This window comes from Ursus americanus, chromosome 15, assembly GCF_024610735.1.
Source record: "Ursus americanus isolate L20-20 chromosome 15, mUrsAme1.1.p, whole genome shotgun sequence".
Classification (NCBI taxonomy): domain Eukaryota; kingdom Metazoa; phylum Chordata; class Mammalia; order Carnivora; family Ursidae; genus Ursus; species Ursus americanus.
The window spans coordinates 15144907-15171364 of NC_142141.1; the positions used below are offsets into that span (position 1 = coordinate 15144907).

The 26458-nt window shown below is 35.9% G+C and overlaps 1 protein-coding gene across 4 annotated transcripts in view; it reads left to right on the top strand.

The window, feature by feature from the left end:
• Positions 1 to 26458, top strand: part of GABRB2 (gamma-aminobutyric acid type A receptor subunit beta2) — a 236256-nt gene that overhangs the window by 53079 nt on the left and 156719 nt on the right. For all 4 annotated transcript variants that reach the window (XM_045792044.2, XM_045792045.2, XM_045792042.2 and 1 more), the window contains exon 5: positions 24843 to 25063. In XM_045792044.2, coding sequence (XP_045648000.1) covers positions 24843 to 25063 — 221 coding nt within the window. The remainder of the gene's footprint in view (positions 1 to 24842; positions 25064 to 26458) is intronic.

A 26458-nucleotide genomic window follows, 5' to 3' on the forward strand; every position in this document is an offset into this window, starting at 1 on the left:
TTAAGAACCCTTTCAAAACTGCAATGAAATTCTAGCTTATGGGGGAAAAGAAGTTCTAAATCAAGTTATTCTCGCTGCTATTTGGAGACAGACCTAGAAGAAATGATATTTTAGAAATAACTTAGAAACCAGGATGCCTGGGTGGCTCAGTTGGTTGAATGGCCGACTGTTGATTTCAGCTCAGGTCATGATCTCAGGGTCCTGGGATTGAGCCCTCATTTCGGGCTTCATGCTCCGCAGGGAGTCTGCTTGGAGTTTCTTGATTTCCCTCTCCCTCTGCTCCCCCCCCCCACATTCTCTCTCCATCTCTCTCTCTCTCTCTAAATAAATTTAAAAAATAACTTAAGAACCATAAGCATGTGAGGAAGGATGTTTTCTCTTGCCTCTAGAGGCATAGTATGAGAATATGTTAAAGAAAAAGTAATATACTGGGAGGCAGATGTGTGCTTTAGGTTTTATTAGCTATTTATCAAAATTTGTTGTGAACTTATTATGTGAGAAATTCAGTATAAGGCCATGGTATCTCTATCAGTTTACTCATTAATTTTAGACTCATGTTGCGTCTTCTGTAAAACTGAGATAAATTTTAATAGCCCAAAGCTTGGGGATTAGGCAGACAGTAATAATTTCTAGATGCTTATTGAACACTTACTGTATGCTGAGTAATATCTTGAAAGCTTAATAAATAATATGTCAGGTAAGCCTCACAGTGGTTCTACACGTAGAATTGATCATCCTCATTTTATAATCCATTGAAAGGATTTAGGAGGTGCTCATATAACTTACCCAAGTTCACATTATTAATAAACTGTAAGCCACTTTTGTGAGCCGTGTTTGTCTGTCTCTAAACCAGAGTTCTCAACCACTACACCAAAATGTTTCCACAGATGATTTCTCCAGACTTTTTATTTTGAAGATCTGTGTCTAATCTGTCTCCCAAAATGCTTAGCTTAGTGCTGAATGCACATACTGTTTATACTTTTTACAATTGCTTTCATCCATGGCATGTAGAATCCAAGACAATCTTAGAAAATTTATTTGTGAAATAGAAAGACTCCTAGCCAGAGAGAGTCAGCAAAGCTAAGTGGCCTAAATGGTTATACAAGTGAACATATTGCAGCTTAGACAGTCATATCCCTCCTCCCAAAACCACTGAAAGCATTTATTTGTGGGGTGAATTTTTTTTCCCTGAAGTCTAGCAATCACCTTTCATACTTAACGCACAAACATTGGATTTTCTGACCTCCTATGAAGACATGTTCTTATCCACTGCCCCATGATCCATAATTTGAGACCCATGGAATGCTTAAGGGAAATATTTGATTGAGTTTAAAATTTAAATCTATAAAAACGGTTCAATGTCATAAGGAGAAGGTGCTTGCAGTCTTATAGTCATAATGTAAAGAGCTTTTAATAAGCTTCAGGTGAAACATTTTGAGATAGTATTATATTATTACTATTATTATTATTATTATTATTATTAGCTTTTCAAAAGGCTGCTCCTTGATTGCATAAATCCTTCAGTACAGCTTGTCTAACTTGGTATGAAGAAAAAAACCTTGTATGGAAACTTCAGTATTTCCCAATCATGTGGCCTGATATATTTTTCTCAGTGTTGTTTCTGTCAGCAATTTCACTAAGATGCTGTATTGGTGAAAACTTCAGCCCAGTAGTCAGACTGCCTGGATTTGAGTTCAGGTTCCCTCATTTACTATCTGTGTGACGGTGACACATTTACTTACCCTGTCCTCTCTTGGGTTTCCTCATACGTAAGAATGAAGATGGGGGTAATACCTACCTCATAGGGTTGTTGTTTAATTAACTGAGATAACTATGCAAATTGGCTGGCCCGGAATTTGTGCTTCCTAAGTGTTACCTGTTGTTATCTGCCTCATTTATGTTGTCTTTCCCATGGGTTTCTAAAACATATTTGTACATAATTTTGAGGATCATTCTATCTTCTATATTAATATTCTGAGATATAGCTTACTACAAAACTAGGCTGACCGTTTCTGCAGGGAAGAAACAGATTAGAAAGCCTTATTTTCAACCTTGTTACTCATCAGCCATCTACCTTCAACACAGTCATCTGTTCATTTGAAGAATGATGGTTGTTTCATTAGAGTCCAGGGTTCCAGCTATCAAGTGATGATTAGTCTGAATTTCAGTATGTCTTGCATTTCTTTACAAGGCATATCTGCTCTGTAATCATACGTTAACCTCTTGACACATAATTGAAGTATAGGCACTTAACAAAATGTAAAACATAATTATCCTTTGCAACACAACCATGAACAGATTTCTGATTCATGAGTTTGCTAAGTGCTTTTTCCTAGCTGGGAATAATATCTCTGCATTACTGTACAGCCATGATATCAATCTATACCTTTTGTAAATATTTTCTTCTGAAGAGATACTATGCAAAATTTGTAACGAAGCAACAGGTAAGCACGTTTTGCCTTAGGCCAGAGAAACACTTTTTTGGCGCTATGGGTACTGAATGGATTAGACAAGAATTTAGAAGAGAAATTAATTTCATCACTTGGGGATAATAAAAAGATAACTGTAATGTGAAAAAATCAGCTATTTTAACAACAGAGATTTCCTTAAAACATTCTGTAATCAAAAGCCAATAACCATAAAATAGTAAAAGGCAATAACTTTTTTCCCCACCTAAGGGTTTCATAAATATTTCTCTAGCTATAAAACCATATTTATACAGTCATTTCTCACCAAAACTGCATAAAGTAAGATAATGAGCCCTAAGTAAAGAAGAATAAAGACCAGAATAAGATAAGGAGTACATGCTTCCTCAAGAGAGGCTGAGAGACAAAGCTCCCTGGGCCTAAAATCTTGTCCTATGACTGAACAGCAGTCAACATGTGACTTGAAGAGTATCTTGAAACTATTGGAATCTTGAAGTCTTAAAGTCTTCAGAAAAAAGCGAGAAAAAAAAAATCTAAGCCATTTGTGCCGAGCCAGTTTTTTCTGTTTCGCTCTCTCAGGGCTCTCCACTTTTCATCCAAACCATATTGACCCTTGAACCATTATTTATATTAATAGAAAAAGCCATGGAGGAGGAACAATGATTAATTTGTTCCTCCTACTAAACCACTCAGTTATTCTTGTGCATGAAGATATATGGAGAATATTTCATATGCATTTTAATGGAGGTGGGCATACTCTGTGCTCTTCTAGTTCTTTTTTTTTTTTCCATGTTTTTACTTTTTTTTTTTTCTTCTAGTTTCTAAGGATTTTTAATCCCATGCCACTAGATCATCTGGTTTCAGCCAATAGTTTTATAGGGTTAGGTGTAGTCAAACTTTCCTTTCAAATTTTGGTATTAGAAACAACAAAACATAGGAATCTAATTAGGAGTAAAACCGTGAGAAAATTCTCTTTACTTATTCGTAATTCCCATCACTATAGCTACCATTTATTCAGTGCTTTGCCATATAGCAGGCACTAGTTTACATGTTTTTCACATGTTATTTTGTTTAGCCTTTGTGGCCACTCTGAATTGGGCATTCATCTTACAGGTAAGGAAACTGACAAAAGGATAGATGACCAGCCAAATTCACACAGCTGAGAAGGAGCAGAGCCAGGCCTGAGTTTCAAACACATGGATGTGCTGTATCTCTTGCTATGGCGCTTTCAACAATGGTCTGTGGTCAATGGATAGAAACATTTTCCTTGCATTTAAGGTCTTTTCCAAATCTTTCGCTTTGTCCTCATAAGCCAAAAATTTATTTGGAATTTTTCCTCTTTAAGTCCAAATTTTTGAATTCAAAAATTCAAGTCTAACAGCTTTCAAACCCAAATAGTAATGCATTTACAATTTCACATGCATGGCTTTTTTTTTTTTTTTTAAAGATTTTATTTATTTATTCGATAGGGATAGAGACAGCCAGCGAGAGGGGGAACACAAGCAGGGGGAGTCGGAGAGGAAGAAGCAGCCTCCCAGTGGAGGAGCCCGACATGGGGCTCGATCCCAGAATGCCAGGATCACGCCCTGAGCCGAAGGCAGACGCTCAACCGCTGTGCCACCCAGGCGCCCCCCCCTTTTTTTTTAAACTGAGACTCTCTCCACAGGTCTCTCACATTACCAGCCTGTCTAATTTTTATCATTTTCTACCACTTTTGGGAAAAAACATATGGGAGAGCTCTGTGATTACTTATCTGGGAAAGCAACATTATTTTTCTATAATGAGTTAAAAACACCAAACCTTGAGTTAATTTTTCATATTAGCTTGTCACTTAGAAGAAAACCATGGGCAAAGGGGTAATGGTTCTCACCAGGAAAATTGGGGGAGGAACATTTTCAGAATCTGTGTTGCTACTGAGTCAGGCAGACCTGGAAAAAATCTCAATCCCCTGGCTTTTAGACAGCATGAGAACAGCTATAGAATGAGGTACTTGTAATCTTGAATTAGTCAAAAACTAAATTTATTCTTTCTTCTTGGTATATTTGGCAAAGATTCCTTGTCTATTGGTAACCAGAGCATATAGAAAAGCTAGGGTACATGGGTTATGTTCCATGATGTCCAAAGTTATTTATATGAGGCAGCTCATCACAGTGACTCTCCAGCATCCGGAAGACAGTAGACGGCCAGTATTCAGCTGATGCCTTTCTGAAATGAATATTTATTATCTCCAGCTGCGGAGGAGGAGACTTAGAAAGATAAGACTGCATGGGAGGAAAAAGCTTATCAGTCTTTTTCAGGGTGGCATAAAGAAAGCCACCAAGTTAATATATAAATTTATATGTTACACAGCTGACTTAACATGTCATGAACTAATGAACTTAAAATTTATGTACCATCCTTCCAGCCTAACCAGTTGTGTGCTCAGCTTGAGACATCATGGTGCCCACATAAGCCAGGCTGGAGCAAATCAGAGATGGATCAAAATCTTTCAGTGATATGTGAAGGAGATTATAATATTATTCATCACTGTTGACAAAGTGTTTTCATGTCTGCATTTTACTGGAAGTTAGACTCAGTGGGCAATATATTTAGTTCTGGAGATTATTTAGTTGAGGTAGATGAAATGTACAGACCAAACTCTGAGAACCTTGAGGGCAAGAACAGTTTTATAAGTTTTATAATTCCTGTTTCTAAGCAGGTGGTCTGGTACAGGGTGGCCATTTGATAATTATTTGTGTAACTAAAGAGGCAGACCTTTCCTCTTCTCTTTTCTTCAAAGAACTTCCTCAAAGTTCAGCGTGAACCCATTTGTCCGTAATTACCCTAACCATGAGTACCATATATTAGGTATGGTTCACTTATAAATGGCCAATGACAGAGACAAAGCACAAACAGGCTTAAACAAAGAGGGAATGTATTATCTCCATAATAACAATGATGAGGGATTGTTCTAGTTTTAGACATGGCTGAGTCTAGGTGCTCGTATAATATGATCAGGAAGTAACCTTTTTCCATCTCTTGGTTGTACTTTTCTTTATTCCCAAGCAAGTGCTTTCCAAATGGTGATCATCAAAGTTCCAGGGCACAAAGACAAGTGGCTTCTTTTTTTCAAATTGCTGAAACAGAAGTCATGGATTGAGTCTCACTGATTCAGCTGTAGTCATAGGACCATCTATGAACCAACAGAATGAAATAATTTAGCCAGGCATATCTCATCTCAAGAGTGGGAGGTCAATTTTATCCAAATTACATGGACACAGTGGGGAGAGGATTTTTTTCCTCAAAGAAGAGGTTTAGGTTGCTATAACCAGAAGTTGAAGAAATGGAATTTGGGCAGGCAGAGGCAACAAATGGCAGCTACTCTCATTTTAAGCCCCAGTATTGGGCATTCTAGTCTCTGGACTTTAGGTCGTAGTTATGGTGGCTCTGGAAATAGATAGTCCTGAGTTTGAATCTTGCTCTGTCATCTAACTGTATTCCTTAAATAAGTAACTATATTCTCAATTTCCTAATTTTTAAAAAAATGAGAATTATACTTTAAAGTTACTGTGAAGATTATAAGAAATTTATATAAAACATAAAACAGTGTGTTTTGCGCGTATTAGGCCCTTAATACTGAGTGGTGCTGGTAGCAGTAGTAGTACTGGTAGTAGTAGTAGTATAGTAGTAGTGATTCCTCACTCTAACTGTAATTATAATGAGCTATCTATTTAAAGTCTTCATCTGATATTTCTGTCTTCTCTACATCATTGATATCTACAATGACCCTCTGACAAGTGATTTTTTTAAATCTTATGTCTGCATTGTACTCACGCATGGCAAGCTATTCCTTTTGTTTCATAGCAGACATATACATCTTGATAGCTGTAATTTTTAGATAATTATATCTTTTGTTAAGTCTCTTTAAATTTCTACCTATCAGCCATGATTTCTAGCTCCAGAGTTATACGTAAGTGGTCTCTTTTCCTTCTAGGTAATGACTTTGTTATCATATGACCAAATGAAGCCATGTGAACATTACTCCCTTTCCCCCAGATATCTTCAACTATCTCCTTTAACTTGTTGTATTTGGAAGTGCTTTATCCATCCATCCATGCGTTCAACAAATGTTTTTGAATTCCTTCTCTGTGCTAGTCATCAATAGTGCTAAGGCTATAAAAATAAGTATAATGACCAGGACAGTGACAAGTTCAGGGTTTTTTGTGTACAGGGGTAGAGGACTGCAGTAGAGGTGGAGAATAAATCATTAGAAAAGAAGTGGTATATATTTTAGGACCTGAAGGATTCATGGGAATTGCTCAAATGAAGAGGAAATGGCTAGGTAGGAGGGAAAAGGAAAAGTAATATAGGCAGAAGAAACAGCTTATACAAAGGTCTGGCTGTTGGGTAGCCTAGCAGACCCAGGATATTAAATAAGTTCAACGTTCTGAAGAATAACTTCTGAGCTTGGACATTACTGGAGATGAGGCTGGGAAAAAAATGCAGGTCCTTATATGCTACACTGAGAAGTCTGAACTGTATATTGAGGACTACAGATCACTACTGAAAAAACTATAAGCAGGGTAATGACAAGATCAGAATTGCATTTTCAGAAGCTCTCTCTAGCAAAATGCGGAGAACACAAGTTAGAAGGAATGAGATTGGATGCGGAGAGACTAGTTTTAGTAAAAAGTTGGGACAGTGGTAGCTTAAATATAGTCGGGAGTTGTGGGATGGAGATAAGTGGATACATTATGTACACTGTGTTTACATAAACTCCTTGCTATGGAATTTGGATTTTTTAAAAAATGTATTTGAGAGAGAGTGAGAGCACGAGCTCGGGAGAGGGGCAGAGGGAGAGGGAGAAAGAGACTTCCCACTGAGCAGGGAACCTGACACACAGCTTGATCCCAGGACCCTGAGATCATGACCTGAGCTCAAGGCAGACACTTAACTGACTGAGCTACTCAGGTGCCCCTGGATGGTTTTTTTAGGTATTTAGTTTTATACGTAGTATAGTGTTTTGTAACACGAACAATAGAAACAGTGAGCATTACTTTTGGTTTCCTTTGGGTAGAAATGGGGTGGAAGAGGGAATTCATGGACCAGGAGCTGATTTGTTTGGAGGTCCTTCTTCCCAGGCTGACACTTTTTTTCTGTGTGATTGCCTCATCTCTGCTTCTCTGTTGTACTTTGAGAAATGAACCACTTATCAGTGGAGAAGTATCCAGTTAATCACATGGTGGGAGAGGTAGGGCATACAGGGGTAGAGGACTGCATAGATGTGGAGAATCGATCATTAGAAAAGAAATTGTGTATATTTTAGGACCTAAAGAGTTCATAGGAATTGCTTGAATGAAGAGGAAATGGCTAGGTAGGAAGGAAAAGGAAGAATAATATAGGCAGAAGAAATAGCATAGTACATCTCTTACTGTGTAGGGCATAGTAAGAGAGTTCATGAAAAAGAACTGAACACAAGTTGATGACTTCTTTTTACTCAAGAGTGGATGGTCACTACATGAGGATGTCTCTGGGAAATAAATATATCTCTCTAGACACGTTGGGCTGATGTTTTCAATCCAGGAATAGTTGTAAAGAACTATCCATTCAGGGGTGCCTGAGTAGCACAGTTGGTTAAGCCTCTGACTTGATTTTGGCTCAGGTTATGATCTCAGTGTTGTGAGATCAAACTCTGTGTTGGCTCTGCACTCAGCACAGAGTCTGCTTAAGACTCTTCCTGGGGCACCTGAGTGGCTCAGTCGGTTAAGTGTCTGCCTTTGGCTTTGGTCATGATTCCAGGCTCTGCCTTTTCAGCAGGGAGCCTGCTTCTCCCTCTCCCTCTGCTGTTCCCCCTGCTGTGTTCTCTGGCTCTCTCTCTGGGTCAAATAAATAAATAAAATCTTAAAAAAAAAAGTCTCTTTCTTTCTCTCCCTCTGCCCCTCCCCCACTCGCTCATGCATGCTCTCTCTCTCACTCTCAAATAAATAAATGAATCTTAAAAGAAAAAGAAACCATCCATGCAAAAAATTGAAGACTGAATCAAATAAGATGGGCACAGTGATAACCAAGTGAATATGGAACATGCTTAAATGAAATAAAACTATGCTTTTTTTTTTTTTGTCATTCCCTCTGTCTTTTAGCCATAGTTTATGACCATTTCTCAAGCTATGTATCAGTTACATTTTTAAAGATAGAATCAGTTTTAGTATACTCTATGGGTGAAAGTCATAGGGAAGCACATTTCTTATAATTGTCATCATCTAAGAGTGCAATACCAGCCTTGCTAGGTAGAGATTTTTGTTACTGGACATATCCAAGCAGAATTTGGGTTACCATCTGTCAGGGATTTGGGAGAATGGATTCTTTCATTAAAGAGGAAGGTTGGGATCAGATAACAAAATCACAATAATCCCATCACTTTTAACACCTTACTGTATTTTCATCCAGATTTCTGTAGTCTAAATCATAAATATATACATTTATACTATTTTATGCCACATTTTATAATAGCAACAACTTCTATCTTTCTATTTTAATATGTCTGCTCCTATAACATACTGTATTGATTTTTTTTTCATGTTTTCCTTCTCAGTGAGCTTTTCTGAAGCAGAATTCTGAATCCAGGATTACAACATGTATCTGAGAGTTATTCATCTTAAATCTATTTTAATCTACTTCAATCCCATTTTTTTAAAATAATACTGATTCAATAATGAGATGAGATAATAGTTTTGTAGAATACTTATCTGTTTTTTTGGTTTTGTTTTCTTGGTTGTATCCAATTTTTATATAATGGAACCCTTCCACCCATTCATTCAGAATTATTTTTGAGACATAACCATGTGTTTGATTCTCTATTCATCCCTGGAATACAGCAGTAAACAAGATATAGGGTAGCTTTTTCTTGGTATGGCTTACAGGCTAAGAAAGAAAGAAAAGTCAAGATGTCCTTCCTAAATAGCACAGAAATATCACATGTAAATGGGAATTCTGCTAGTTCCTATTTACTACATGGTCAATGAGTTTGAGAAATTCTGTAATGAATTAGGATAATAAGTTTCTTTACTATAGAACTTCTCAGTAACAAGCAAATCCCTAAGAAAAACATAGAATGCATGTGGTTTTCCTAACACAATTGACCATAGCACACTTCCCTTGAGAAACATCTTAGTGGAATTATTGTTGTGTAGATCACATTTTGACCAGACTGATGGTGTATATGAAAATTCATAGCACAATCAAGTAGGAAATACAATGAAATCTAGAGATTCTGAAGTCAAAAAGAATACTTGTCTACCTTTCAAAATTCTTCATAGGTGGCAATTAAAACGTGGAACAAAATCCTCAACTCAAAATAAAATAATCTTCTCAAACTTCTGTGTTTAATAAGACACATTGGATCCATGGACTTTTGTGCCAAGAGGTATCATTGAATATTTGTCACTGATCTACAAAGTATGTTGTGAAGGAATTGATATGATCATGCTCATGCCTCTGAGGTACCACTTTTTAAAGAATTGAAATATAATTAACATCCAGTGCTATATTAGTTTCAGGTGTACAACACATTGATAAAAACAATTCTATACATTACTCAGTTCTCACCACCACAATATCTGTCACCAAACAACTTTGTTATAGTATTATTAACTATATTCTCTTTGTTGTACTTCTCATCTTGATGGGGTACCACCTTTTTAAGACTGGGATTGTAGGTTCCACATTATGTAGGGAAAGTTACTGTGCTATAAATAGATTTGACAGTGGCTCAAAGATTAGCTTAACTAGTATAGAGAAGGCAGCATCAGTATTAATGCACATTAAAGATGCTCCTTTCTGCCATGAGACAGTGTCTGAGAAAGTCTTGAGATTCTTGGGATTCTTAAGGAGCATTAAAGTGAGAAGGAATGATGCTGGACTTGGAAAACTGTCACAGTAACTATATTGCTATAAAGTCATGTAAACTCTTTCAATTAGGAACCAACTCTACCTCATGGAAGGAACCAAAGGAAGACAGGGACCCTAGCTGGTTGGAATTAGAATAGTTTTGGCAGGTCTCCTTTTGTAGAAAGTGTATAGTTTCATTTTCTAAATCTCTGAAATCAAGGCACAAATGCACACGTCGTGAAGGACTTGTTTTCCTGCTGTCTTCCCACCCACACCTTTGGAAGGTATTTTAATAATTAATGAGAAAGTTTGAAAGCAGCAAAGCTTACTGTTCATGGTAAAGCTGAGAATGGGGAGAATGCACAAGATGGCATGGTGTGACACCCTGGTGTCTCTCTCCCCTTACCCCCGCATTTATGATTGCAGGCAGGTTTTTAAGTTTCAGGGTTTCAGTTTCCTCTTCTGTAAATTGAGAGGACTGGACTCCAAACTGAATAAGGGTCTCCTAGCTCTAGGAATTGGACTGTCTTTGATAATTTGGGTATTTAGGACCATTGGCTGCCTCCTGGATCATTTGCACTGGAGCATGGGAAAGATGAATGGCCAAATGTTCCTGAATATGAATTTTCAGTTTGGTATTAAGTATTAAAAGCACATCATCAACTTTGCCCTCAAAACTCCTGGAGTCAGAATGTACATGAACTTTTTATAAGACTCTTGCCATAGTTTTATTATTAAAGTTCCTCGAATGGATTAAAATTAACCATGTAATACCAGATTTGGGGATGGAATAAATTGTTAACATGCTTCTGCTTTTGGTTAAGGTAAGATACTATTCCTCTCTGTGGAAAAAGGATTCAGAAAACGGGCCTATTCTAAGTGATATATGTGTCATATATAGGAGTGTGCAACATATTTTTAGATTGGCATTTATATTTTCACTTTGAGGGAAGTCAGAAATTTATTTTGATGTACAACAGCTCCATTTATCATAGGGGCCTGGAGCATCAATGACAACTTTTTCCTCTTCAGAAATAAGTAAGTGTGATTATTAGAAAGAGACATATTGAAGAGAAGGTGCTAAAAATGACTATAATGATCACATATTGAGTTCCTGTGCTGTGCCAAGTCCTTTCTGTATATTAACATTAATTCCCCCTATGATTCTGCCAGTAGGCTTCTTCACCTGTATGGCCATATTTAATATGTGATTTTGTTCACCCAGTTGCCTTTAATTTGTTTTCAGGGAAAACTAGGTTTAGTATATAAACTACTGTACTTGAAAACTGGACCTGTATATTACACTTGGCATTGTACTTAATACATGATAGGTAGCCAAATATTTGGTTAAATGCATTTGTTGCTTAACTAGATGCATATTTATGTTAATATGTATAAACTGTTTAATGTTTGCTTTTCATCTCTTTAATATTTGTTTTTCACGCCTTATATCTCCTGGTGGGCAAGAATAGAAGTATATCTTTACTGTTGAAAACCCAAATTGATAATCCTTTATATTTAGTTGATAGAATGTTTTTTTCATCATCTTAAGTATGCTAAAATGAGAAGCATTATTATATTCATCATCAAACTGTAAACTTTCATGCATTTCTTAATGGATGAAAATAGCACTTTTTGAATTTTATAAAGTGCCCCCAAAGCCCTAAGTTGACCAAGTTTATACTTGCAGTATATCTGATTTGCTTCAACACTGGTTCCTGACAAACATGTTGAAGTCCACTCAAATCTTCTTAAGAAGTACATACGTTACAATATACAAAATGATAAAGAAATGACAAAAAACCCAATAGCTATCCTATTAAGAACAGTTATTATTTGTTTGATTTGCTTTCTTCCATAGTAACTGCCAATACTGACCACTTACTTTGCATCAGGCACAGAAACACATGTACTCTTCAGTTCTTACAAGAATCTTGCAAGATAGGCACCATTCTCTCTAATATGCAGAGGAGACTAAAGGACTTCTCTTGTTGGAGGCTGCAGAGAAAGTAGGTAACTAATCATTGAAACTTCAGTTCTATCATGATCCATGAACTTAATAGATGAACATCTATGCTCTCTGCAGCATTAGGCTAAAACCAGGTTTTGTAGCTGACTTAACATAATAGAAGTTTATTTCTCACTTATTGAACAGATGAGTGCAAGTGTTCCTTTTTTGAACAGGCAACTTTCCTTTTTGCCGTGAACCAGGCACTCTGGTTCTTTCCATCTGGGGGCTCTGTCATTCCCCAGGGTCATGGAGGGATGAAAAAGGGACACTATGTTCAGGAAATGACACATTGTACAGGCTTGCATATGATAGCCTCAAAAAGACAATGAGGAGAGAGGAGGTGGGAGGACTGGGAAAAATAGTCCCAGGCTTAGCTTGATAAATTGTAAGGACTGTGAAGTGTGTGTGTGTGTGTGTGTGTGTGTGTGTGTGTATAGGATAAGACCATAAATTTGTAATACTTGGAGGACTGCACTGAGAAGAGTACCTGAAGAAAAAGTCCAATGTGTTTGTGGTTACTCTGGATAGTGGTATTTTGAGCTGTTTAAATTCTTTTCATCCTAATATTTGCATAGTATTCAAATCTTCTATATAAGGTTTATGATAAAAAAAAGCCAATAAGCATATTTTTTTAAAAAATCTGAGAAACATGCTTGTACAACATGCAGGGCCAGGACTAGAGTGGGGTGTTAGGATGCACAATTTAAAAAGAATTGTCAAGTTCTGACTCTATACTTGCAGAAGGCACATACGTAGGGGGTAGTCACACTCACAAGAAAGAAGGGGATGCCACTTCGACGTCAGAAATCCTGGGCCGTTGATGCACTCAGTGGATATTAAGAATATCTGATGCAGACAGGGCAGTGGCAAAGCTCTGTGCTTAATGCCACTTTCGTCTCAAAAATTTGTTTTTAAAAAATTGGCTTTGCCTCCAAAAGTGATCATATGCATTTCTGTTTCATCTTAGCACATCAGGTATTCTCTTGGAAGCATTGACTAAGCATATTCTCTTTGTTCCATCCTGGGTCTGCAGATTGGCCTTCTCAGCTTCTACAGGCTTGTCAAAAGTATGAAAGCAGTGATGTGTACTTATTTTAAAATGTCCTTTCTTTTTGATACTGTCAGATCTCTTCAGAGGCTACTGCTTCAGAAAGAATGAGCCTATCTCATGCCAAGCAGAACAAAAATAAGCATCTAAAATATTGAAAAGGGTCTACATAGCACTTCCTGTCTCTGTCATTTCCTTAGAGTTTACTCTTTTCCTATAAAATCAACTGCTTAGAATGAAGGAAAAACTAAAATAGCCAAGTAAGACAGGATGAGCTCTACCCATTGCAAGTATGCATAAATAAGGTAAGACAAATTTATTTGAAAGGACACATAATATGATACAGTATACATTATAGGGTCATGACAAATGCCCTTGGAAATCTGTGTGGGATATTTGCTTGCCTATTCCCTTCTCCCTAAAATCTCTTGCAAATTTATTCTTTTGTAACTGACAGATTAATGCACCATTGTAGGAAACTCCACGGGAGATCAAAAAACACTAGAACTTGTAAATAATTTCATTTTGATATACTTAATACTAATATGCACCACTGGCCAGTGTGCTGTAGGCTGAAAATGAATTCTTAAAACTTGATGATTTCAAAGATCACTTTTGAGACCAACCTTTAGATGTATCATATCTGGTGAAAGTAGTAATTTACATCAATGAGAACTGAATGAATTTGTTTGATTTGAAAAAAGAATGGCAATATGTATGTAACTTCCGTTACTCAAGGTGAGTTTTAAAAAAATAACTTAAGAATGTCATGTCAAGTAGCCATAAATGCAATTTTCCTTGGAGATTTTAAATATATCTATATATCCCAAGTAAAATTTTTCTTATTAACTTGATCAAACCAATCTTTCTGTATCCTATAGCAACAAAGACTTTGTAACATTACTTTTTTACTCAATGCATTTGTGCAAAAGGAGGGAGAAAGAATAGTTCTAGCTTTTCTTATATTTTTACAAAATAATCATGTAAAAAGTAGAAGGTTTACTAAATAACTATATAAATCCAAAATTATAAAGCAAGTGATTGCTTTATAAAATGATTCTTTATTTTTCACACATGATAACTTAGCTAATATATTTTGGGTAAGTGAACAGTTCAGTAGTATCAAGTATATTTATATTGTTGTGTCACCGGTCTCCATAACTCTTTCCATCTTGCAAAACTAAAAATATATCATTAAACAACTCTACCTTTCTTTCTCCTCCGAGTGCCTGGAAAATACCATTATATTTTCTGTTTCTGTAAATTTGACCACTTTAGATATCTTATAAGAACAGAGCCATATATATTATCTGTCTCTTTGTGACTGCCTTGTTTCACTTAGCATAATATCTTTGTTTCACCCATTTTGTAGCATGTGACAGAATTTTCTTCCTTTAAAAGGTGGAAAAAATAATCTATTGTATATGCTACATTTTGTTTAACTATTCATCCATTAACGATATTTGCGTTGCTTTCACCTCTTGGAGATTGTGAATAATGCTGCTATGAACATGCGTGTGCAAATATCTCTTTAAGATCCTGCTTTCAATTCTTTTTGGATATATACCCAGAAGTGGGATTGCTGAATCATACAGTAATTCTATTTTTAATATTTTGAAGAACTACCATACTGTTTTCTACAACAACTGTATCACTTGACATCTCCACCAAGAGTGTACAAGGGTTCTAATTCTCCGCATCCTTGACAGTACTTACTATATTCCCTCCCTTTCTTCCTTTCTTATCTAAGCTGAACATGCTTTAGTTTGCTGAAAATAGTTTTCCAATTGAATTATTTGTGAGTAAGTGCATTACTACAGGTAGTACCCTACAGTCCCTCTGATGATTACCTTGGGCTTCTCAGTAGTAAGGTATATACTCTGCCAAAACCAAAGCTATTTTAATCATTCTGCATGGTCAAAGGGAGTTGATGCAATCATATGTGGTGTAAAATTGAGTCTCCGTATGTTTATTCAGGAAGACGTGCATATATACACAACTTTAGTATTCAAATCCCAGAGAATTCTCAGGGATCAACATTTACCTTTTCCTCTCGAGAAATAACTTATGTATGCCCATGATTGTTCTAGTTTCTTTGTTCTTCTATGTAACTTTGTAGCTAGCTACATAGATAGATAGAAATATAATTTCCTCCCTCACTTTTTGGAGGGGGTGGAGTAGAATAGAAACAATGTTGGGAAGTGATGACTCAAAATCAAAACTGGCAGTAAGATCAGTGTTCTAGAGGCAGCTCATAATAGTACTAAAAAACATGGGCTCCGTGGTCAGAGATTTCCCTAACCAAATCATGACTTAGAAAATTATTGACTGAGTGGCATTGGAAAAGTGACTCACATCTCCATGTGTCATTTTATCTTTTCTAAGATTTTAAAATTATTTATTAGAGTGAGAGAGTGCATGAGCAGGGAGCCCAATGCGGGGCTCCATCCTAGGACCCTGGGATCATGACCTAGGCCGAGAGCAGACACTTAACCAACCGACTGAGCCACCCAGGCACCCCTCACATCTCCATGTTTCAGATGTGTCACCTGGAAAGTGGAGACAATGAAAACAATGATGATAATAACAGCAAACGTTTATAGAACACATAATCTGAGCCAGGCATTCTACTAATCACTTTCCTTGGGTGAACTTATTTGCTAATAGTGACTGTGATTTACTTTGTTTTACAGAGCATGATGTCTCAGGGAAGTTAGGTAGCATGCCCAAAATCTCACAGCAGCTAATAAATGGTGAATCCATCCAATACATACCTTATAGGGCTGTTATGATGATTAATGAGATAATGCATGTAAAAAAATGTTAGCCTGGGGTCAATGTTCGGTATTAAATTTGGGGAAAGAATTTAAAGCAATTTGAGATAAACTTACTGGGTAAGAAAAAAGCACCAAATGATAGGCAACAAATCATACATACAAAGTGTGATTTTGACATTGATTATCTCAGGGTGAACTGAGTCCCCTACCGAGAGTGCATTATATATTAAGATAGGGACAGAGATAACCAGTTATACTGGCTCAGTTTTTTAGCCATCCTTGGAATTAGTCCCATCATCACTGTGAAGGTTAGTCTGTAATAAAATGCAAAGTGAACTAAGCAGAATAGTGCAAAAGCTCATTGTCTTGACCATGTGCATTTTAGTTTCACATACAAGAAGATAATCAGTCACTTCTGAACTTAGATTTCCCTTATGGGTGATCTTAGGTGCGGCTCTCATGTCCCAAATTTGTCTCTAGCAATTAGTCAGAGCTGCAGCCATGTGCTTCTTCTGAAATGCTGCAATTGAACATCTGGTGTGATGGCTTCTATTAAGTGGGGGCTGAGTTTTACTCCATTACATTCTAGTTTAGGAGGTTGCGAATGTGGAAATATTGCCATGACCTATAATTGGATCACCAATTTGTGGGCTCAGATGTGGAAGACGGAGAGCATTTTAAAGAGCTAGGAATGCGGAAAAGGCTTTGTGGGAATTTTTGTACTTCTCTCTGAGTTCTTTCTGCTTTGGGTAGATAATTGTGTCCTTCAGAAATCCTCATTCTCAGCCCTGGGGACTTTGCTAGTAGAATTAGAGGAGCTATAAAAAACTGAAGAAAAAAAAAAAAAAAACCCAGTAGCTCTAAGGGTATTGGAGACATGTGGGAAAGGAATAGAATGAAAACTCACTCTCAAATGCTAGTGGGTGAGAAGAACGAATTCCTTAGTGGGTTTAGGAGTAATGATTAGTAAGGGGGGGTTAAAGAATCAAAATTTGAAACCCATTAGGACAAGTGAAGAAGTGAGAACAAGCCTTATTTTAATGTGTCCATGGATAAATATTTATAAGGCATCAATTATGTTAAAGACAAGATGCTCAGGCCCTGAGGAACACAGGACAGTTACCTGGGGAGGTTACCCCTCTCCTCTAATTAACATCACATTAGGTAACAGTTCAATACAACGATGCTTAGGATGCTACAAACCACTGCATTAAAGGATTCCGAGGATGAACATGGATGGTGACAGAGGAAGAAGTGGGAGAGTCCTCATAAATGCTTAGAGAATGGGTCGGGTTGCGGAAGGCAGACAAAGAATTGTATGAGGAAAAGAATAACAAAGTGGAAGGTAAAGATGGGTAGGGGAAGTGGAAAAGTTTAGTTGAAACAAAAAATTTAGGAGAAGGATTAGTTGAAGAAAAATGGAGTGACACAGAATCCTAGAACATCTGAAACTCAAACTCTGAAAATCCTGAAGCTCTTAATTTCTCACTTTGGATGAGGAAACAGAGATTCAGAGAGATGAAGCGAGTAGAGCAGACTTTAAAGAAGAGTGGAATTTACAAACAATGGAGTCTCTCTGAAAGCTTTTTGGAAGAATCCATTGACTCAAACTTCCATTGCAGTATAGAGGGTGGTGTGGTGTGTGTGTGTGTGTGTGTGTGTGTGTGTGTGTGTGTTCATTTCCTCTGAGTATTAAACAAGGAACAGATATGAAGCCTTTACATTAGTAATAAAATGAAGTTTCCTAATGGTTACTATGAGGAAGATTGAAGTTAGTGTCAGAGGAAGAGTCTGGGATCTCCTCTTTTGATATTTAGGAGGAAAATTAGGGATGGATTTTCACTTCTTAATAATGGCTTAACTATGAATTTCCCTGGGATGGAAAAATGGTTACCACTTAAAGGTCTTACTTCTTGTGTGATTTTAGATAAAATCCCTTGATCAATACAAAGGAGATGTGTGTTTTGTTAACAAGCCAAAAGGCTGAGAATTTTTCATTTATGACTATATTTCCTTTTCCTTTATGCTGAGCTCTAAAATATGCAGAAAGTAAAGACATTTTTAATATTAGATTCTATTTTTATAATCTAATTCAACAAGGAATTATTTATTTATATAGTTTTTGTTGTAGGTATTATATATAGGTGTATATATAATATAATGTATCTATATTGGTATATACATAATGTATATATAATGATATATATATCATAGGTTACAAAAAGAATTAAAAATCTCCTGTCATCTCACCATACAGAGATACCACTGTTTATATTTTATTTTAGACATTTTTTCCCAATATGTATTTATATAACTCTAAACAGAATCATATTGTGCATATTGTTTTGTAGTATTCCTTAAAAAACAATAATAATAACAATATGTCGAGAACATATATTCATGTCAGTAAATATCTTTACAATGTTATTTTTAATTCCAGCATGTATTCCATTATGTATTTGTACTATATTGTATTTACTCAGTTCCATGCTGATGGTCTTTATTAATTTTTTTTTTTTGCTAATATAGCAGTAAGTATTTGGGGGAGATAAATGTCTGTGCATTGTCTTTCATTCAGATGGCAGAGTAAACACATGTGAAATCAGGCCCCTGCCCCACTATCTGTTTCCCCAAACAAAAATCTAAGAAAAATGACATAAAGGGATGGACAATGATGTAATTACATTTATAATTTTTCTCACATACATAGCCATGCTCTGAAAGAAGAAAGGGAAAGCTCCATTGATTAGAAAGGGTGAGGTCTGCAGAGAACAAAAAAGCATATGAAAGACCGTGGAGATAAATGAGATAGAGAGAAGGCTGAAGCTTTGTGGTTGAGCAGCAAATCAGGCTCATGTATGAATATAGACCACAAAGTGCAATCTGCAGGCTTGAGATAGGATAAGATGCTGCGCCATACATCCAGAGGGAAAGTCTATAGCTGAGAGCAGGATCCACTTATTTGTGAAAAGAGAAGGTAGACAGAATGCTCCTCAAAAAGATAGTTCTCATTATTTAATAATAAAACACACGAAATGGCTTATGTTTGTATTTACTTCTTTTGGTTTGTCTTATTAATAGTTAAGCATTGTCAATGGATTGAATACATCAATTCAGGTTGAGATGAATGAAGAGAAATAGAAATTTGGAAAGCATGCAAATGATTATAGTGATTATAGAAGTCAGCTTAATAATCTTACTGCTTTCACAGTTCTAAAGTGTCAACCCCAAGATGTTTATTTATTACAAAGGAAAATATTAACTTCCCAGCGAAGAAGCCTGGCAGATACAACCTTAATCAAAAACTAAGTGCAAGGTGGTATCTTGGATTGGATCCTGCAACAGTAAAAGGACCTTAGTGAACAAATGGGTGGTGTTCTAATAATGTCTATAGTGTAGTTAATAGTATTACATTAATGTTACTATCCTGGTTTGATATTGTTCTGTGGTTTTGCAAAATGTTAATTTTAGAGGAAGCTGTGTGCAACTCTGTACTAATGTGTTCAAAATATAAGGTTAAGATAAATATAAAAAGAAATTTAAAAGAAAATAGCAAAGTAAGAACGTTTTATCTGTATCTACGCCTGTATCATTTACCTATATCTATATCTATCTATCTTGAAATACCCAATAGCAGGCGGTAAACACTCAAGCAGAAAAATGTTCAAAGAACATGAATAGGCAATTTGCAAAGTAATAAACTTAAAACAGTTAAGAAATACACACAGAAATTATTTCAGGTATACATTTTCTAGAAGACTAAGCCAAAGAACAGGAAAAGTTTGAATCTTGGTATTAGAAAACAAATTACAAAGATAGCAAAAAACAAATATAAGAAATATTTTAGACATTTAGAAGATTTTAAAGTGACAACATGCATTTGAACACAGTCAATAGAACGTTTCTTAGAATGGAATTATTTTATTCCTAGAAGCAGCCTTAAGGGCTGCCTAGTTCAGCTGCCTCATCGTACCAATGAGGAATTGTGCGTTTATTACCGTTTAGTGGGAGTCTTTTCAGCCCATCCTGATGGGGCTGTTTGTCCCCCAGTATACACAGAAGAGACTTATTTTGTAGCATCAGTCTGCTTTTTCCCCCACAGATGTCAAAGCAGTTTTGTTTAACCCAATTTCTAAGTTAATTAACTTAAGTTGTTCTTCTGAGTTGAAAACAAGTGCAGAAATATGAGAGGATTCACCCAAGGTCACAACAGAGGAACATGAAAAGTTCTAGGATATGAACCTGGGTGTGTCTGACCCTACAGACTATATTTTTTAAAGCAGTTTTAAATTTTATTTTAAAAATGCATTCATTCTGGTGTACAGTTCCATGAGTTTTGACAAACGCCTAATCATGTAACTGCCACTGCAATTAGGATTCAGGACAATTCTATTACCCCAAATCATTCCCTTATGCTGGTCTTTTGTAGTCAGCCTTTTCCCTATCTTGAATCCCAGGGAACTACTAATCCTATAGTTTTACCTTTTGCAGAATGTGGTATAAATGGAGTCATATAATATGTATCCTTTTGAATCTGGCTTCTTTTACTTAATATTCTGTATTTGAAAAACATTGATGATGTTGCATATGTCACGGTTTTGTTCTATCTTGTTGCTGAGTAGTATTCTATTTCATGGATGTACCCATTTGTTATCTCTTCATCTGCTGAAGATCATTCATCCAGATGGCTTCTTGTTTTGGCAATTAATAGAGAGCTGCTGTAAATATTTGCACACTGGAGTAAGATTACTGGGTCATTTGTCAGATGTATGTTAACTTTATAAGAAACCGTCCAACTCTTTTCTAAATGGCTGATAATTTATATTCCTACCTGCAGTAGATAAGATTTTCAGTTGCTCTGCAGCCTCACCAGCACTTGGAATTGTCATTTGTTTTTAGATGGTTTTGTTTGTTTGTTTTTTGTTGTTTTTTGTTTTTTGTTTTTTTTGGGGAGGGAGGGGGTAAAGGGAGAGGGAAAAAGAATCTTAAGCGGGCTCTATGCCCAGGGAAGAGACTGATGCCAGGCTCAATTCACAGCCCTGAGATCATGACCTGAGCTGAAATCAAGAGTTGAATGCTTACCTGACTGAGCCACGCAGGCACCCCTTATTTTAGCTTTTCTAATGGGTGTGTAGTAGCATCTCATTTTAGTTTTTAATTTGATTTTCCATGATGACTAATGATGTTTTGCATCACTTCCTGTGCTTATTTATCATTTGTGTTTCTTCATTGGTTTAATTTTCATATAATTTGCCTATTTTTTATGGGGTTGTTTGTTGAATTTTGAGAATTCTTTATACATTTATATACTCTGGATACCTGTCCATTGTCAGATACATGATTTGCAAATATTTTCTCCCAGTCTGTGGTTTGTCTTTTTACTCTCCTCATAGTGTTTTCATGGAGCAGAAGTTTTAAATTTTGTTGAGGTCCAATTTATCAGTATTTTGTTTTATTGCTTGTGCTTGTGGGCTTTTTTCAAAGTCTTTGCCTAACTCAAAGTCACAATTTCTCTTATGTTTTCTTCTCATAGTTTTATAGCTTTACATTTAAGTCTGTGTAATTGAGTTAATTTTTTGTGTAAGGTATAAAGTATGGGTGAGGTTCTTATTTATTTATTTACATATGGATGTTCCTGTTGATCCAGACTATTTGTTTAAAAGATTGTGCTTTCTCCAATCTATTGCCTTTGTATCCTTGTGAGAAATCATTGAGCATATTTGTGTGGGTTTGTTTTTAGATTCTTCTATAGATCTGTGTTTCTATCAGTACCGCAGTACCACCCTGTCTTAGGTGTAGCTTAATAGTAAGTCTTGAAATGAGATAGTGAGTCCTCCAACTTTGCTCTTTCCTTTCAAAGTTGTTTGGTCTATTCTCTCATTTTTTTTTTTTTTGCTTTCTATATAAATTTTAGAATCAGCTTGTGCATATCTATAAAAAGTCCCGCTTGTGTATTGATTGGGATTGAATTTTATCTATAGATCAGTTTGGGGAAATCGACATCTTAACAGTACTTTTCAAGACCAGGAACATGGTAGAGTTCTCCATTTATTTGCTTTGGGCTTTGTGTGTGTTTCTGTTTAATGAGATTAAAAGAGGGAGAAAACATAAAACAAACAATAAACTCACCCATGGAATGGTCTGTCTTCACATTTTGATTCCTTCTGCAGTCTACATACTGTTCCTACTTTGCATAGTCCTTAGGTAGGTTTTTTTTCCTTTTTTTTTTTTTAAATTATTTCCAGGATATTTAGTTGTAATTAGTGAGAGAGACAGCCTGTAGTGGGCTTACTGCATCTTATTCACCATTCAAAGTCAATTGGTTTAGTTATGATTATCTAAGTTCTTGCACGGTGATGCCATGGATTGAGAAGCAGCCAGAAGTGGTTTATTTGTTGTTGTTGTTGTTGTTGTTGTTGTTGTTGTTGTTGTTGTTTTCAGTTTGAATAAACCAATTGTGAGACAACTTCCAAAAGGTGGGGTTGTTAAAGTAAAGGATATACTTTTTTATGTGAATGTTCAAGGGATTTATCTTGGGTGGATAGAGGCTTGGGAGAGAGGATGGAACACAGAACCACTCTTCTTAAGTCCAATAACGTTTATTTAGGTTCAGGAGTTTCTTCTACTCTTGACTGTGTCATTTGATGTATTGTTTAAAAATAAATGAAATGAAAATTAATGTGACAGCAGCCTGACTAGGGTCTGTCTGGGTGCATTTCTTAGCAGGCTTTGCCTTGCTGACAAATAACAGGAAGTAGCATATGGCACTGGTTATCACAGTGGTACCATTTATTTAGCCCTGAAGAGAATACAGTTTCTGTGTCCAAACACGTCTCAGCTGGCTGATAAACTCCAGCACCTTCCAAGCAGTATTATCTCCCCTAAATCTTAACAGGGTTTATGATCAAAGAAGCATAAGTAGCTTTATCTTCTAATAGAGATAATAATCAAATTTTCAGTTTTATCTCCAAGAATTAGAAATTACAAAATGTGTTCTCTTAAGTACCATATAAATTGCCTATTTTGTTTATGTCTTACTTTTTAGGCTATAACATAGACGCGTGCAAAAAATGTATCTGGTCCTTTTCCTGTTTTCTAGTTCTGTAATTCATAAGTCTACAAGGTTGTTTTTACTATAAATCAAGATGCTATTCTAGAGATCCTCATCCTGTTTTTTTTTTTTTTTATGAAAGCTGAGTATTGCAGAGCACTTCAGAACACTGACTAAACTGATCCACTAAAGGAAATTTCACCTACAATTATTTGATATAACTTGAGGATATTAATGAATCTTTTGTTAGAATAGAACTTTGATTCTATACTTCTCATTCAGAAGTCAGCTCTACCCTGACTTCTGAATGAGATCAAAATTTGTATATTTATGAAACAAGTGAAAATATTTAATTTTTTTTGCAGAGGGATTATATTTTTCCTATTAAAACTGTTCAATGTTTTTAGCAGGTAATATATTATAAGTTACATTTTAAAATTATATAACCAAATTAGGATGTATAAATCTCAATAAGGGTTGGAAACACTTAAGGACTTCACAGAGATTGAGTTGTGTATCTTATCTACAAAAGTATGCCGATATGTGCAGAAATCCAGTAGGTGTACCTTATTGGATATTCATTCATTCATTCATTCACTATTTGTGCCCTAGGACTATGCTGGCTCTCAGGTTGCAGAGGTGATTAATATATGATTCCAGTTTTTTCAAAAGCCCTTAAGTAGAGCATTGCAAATTGATTTTAAAATAAAATGGTAATTATCTTTTGAAATGAATATTTGGTCTTTCATTAAGTTATTCAAATGCGGGTGAGAGAGCAATTGCATTGTACCCATAGGCCTCTAATGGATAAAACATGTCACAGTATATATGTAAATATATATATATATATATATATTTCACAGTATATATGTAAATATATATATATATAGTATATAGCTTTTTGTAGTTTACAAATTGCATTTGAGTTATACATTTGTCATAACAATCTTCTGCTTAGATCAGGTACGTATTGAAAGTCCCATTTATAGTTAATGGAACTTAAGCAAAATAAGTTTTATAAAATACATGCCATAAACAATTGAGAAATGCTGGATCTGGGACTCCAAGGTCAGTGCTCACTTTATAACAACCCATTGCTTCTCAAAAGCTAAGAGCCTCCTAATGATTCAGAATCCTGAGATTAAAATTCTCGTGAAATACTGACTGAGCTAATATTGTTTAGCCAAGAAGCCACGTTAAGTCTCAGTGTAAATGTCATCTCTCTTGGGAAATCCACCTTGATTAGATTGTTTAGGATTCTCATTGACAAACTCTTACAATTACTACTGTAACAAATTAACCACTTTTTTGCAATTGTATTTGTATCCCATCTAAAACACTTTTATGTACCCCACTTTGGGAGGGACGAGTTAATTCACTAATTATTCCTTACCATCTTTCTTCCTGGGTAACACATAATAAATTTCACCAGAATATGCTCTCCTCGTTTCCATATTTACAGTGCCTGCCATGGTGCCTGACAGACACATAGTGGGTATTCAGCAAGAAAGGGTTTAATAAATTAATATTTGCCTATATGTGAATAGTATGTGTTTCTAGTGTGTGGTTGTATATATTTTCTTTTCTTATGAATACTAAAGTGTTTGCCTATCTCCCAAGTCTGTTTGGGTACAAAATAACCATTTTCTTTTCACATTCACAGGATTATACCTTGACAATGTACTTCCAGCAAGCCTGGAGAGATAAGAGACTGTCCTATAATGTAATACCTTTAAACTTGACTCTGGACAACAGAGTGGCAGACCAGCTCTGGGTGCCTGATACCTACTTCCTGAATGATAAGAAGTCATTTGTACATGGAGTGACCGTCAAGAACCGCATGATCCGCCTGCATCCAGATGGGACGGTTCTTTACGGCCTCAGGTTTGTAGTGTCCATTTCAAACTTGAACTTTTCCTGAACGAAATAGTTATTGATTTTTATTGGAGGGGAATATTTGCTGTTTTCCTTATTCCTTCTTCAATTCTGTCAAAGGCAGGTAAATCCTCTATACAGTAGATATCTGAGAGCTTAGGGGAGCATGTTTACCAAGGGACTTAGCCCTAGCTAAGAATAAGTTTTTCTGAATTGTCTTCTAATATCAGCTGCTGATCCTAAAGCTGCTTTCTTTAAGAAGTAAGGATAAACAATCAAAATAGCTGAGATATAGGGCTTCCTTAAAATGGAAAAAATGTTGAATGCTGGATACTTGTTTGAGCATGGCAGATGCTTGGTTTCATAAATTGCTCCTAAGCTGCATGAATTGGGTCTGGTCCTCTGATGACAGGAAGGCTTTTTGTGCCTTCTTATCCTCCAAGGAGCAATCAGACTTGCAAATAAATAAAGTTGTTATCCCACGTTTATTACTAATAAATTTACACTATTCAATGTACTTTTATGTCGGAAAGTAATTGTGATACTCTGCTGTTAAGGTGAGGATGAATTGTAAAATAAGACTGCTTCTTCTTTTAAAGTTTATTTTGTATTAGAAGCAATAGATGGTTTCCTGAAAGAAAATGGAGGAAAAAAGATATCTATCTTACTCTGAAAAATTACGTTATTACAATATAAAGGATTCCTCTGTGTTATCAGGAAGAAACTCTAAATTCTGAAACATTCAAATGTCTCTGATCAATTCTGTTTTACACACGTGTGGTTACTTTATCATAATAATGATGGTAGTAACAATAGTATTATTCGTTTATTATGGGGTCAGATATTGAGTTTTTAACTCAATGCTTTCCATGCATTGTTATAGTTAATCCTTACAACAACTTCATATGTTAGAAACTGTTATGATCTTTATTTTCAAATGAGGAAATTGAGACTGACATCTAAAATCACAAAGGATGTTAGCCACAAAGATGAGATTTGAACTCAGATCCAAGTTTAGAGCCCACAGCTCTTAACCACTACACTAGGATGCTTCTCACTACCACATTTTTTCTTATCTGCCATGTCTTGTTTTCATTATCTGATATAGTCAGTGTGTCTGACTGGCACATTGTCTTAGTGCTTATGAACCAGCTTCTTTGTTAATCATATTTTCAGAGAGAGTGGCATTTGGCTGCCAAGGGAGAGTGGGTCAGGGTGAGGCACAGAAAAAGCATGTGTGTACTGTCAGCTACCGGAGGTGAGGAGATGACTTGGATATGGGCAGGGCTCACATCCTTAGATGTCTTAGATGTCTTAGAAAATAGAGAAACAGCAGAGAGAGAAATTGACAATGTTGGCAAAGATTCCACCAAAGGTATGGACTTTGAAGCACTAATGGAAAGA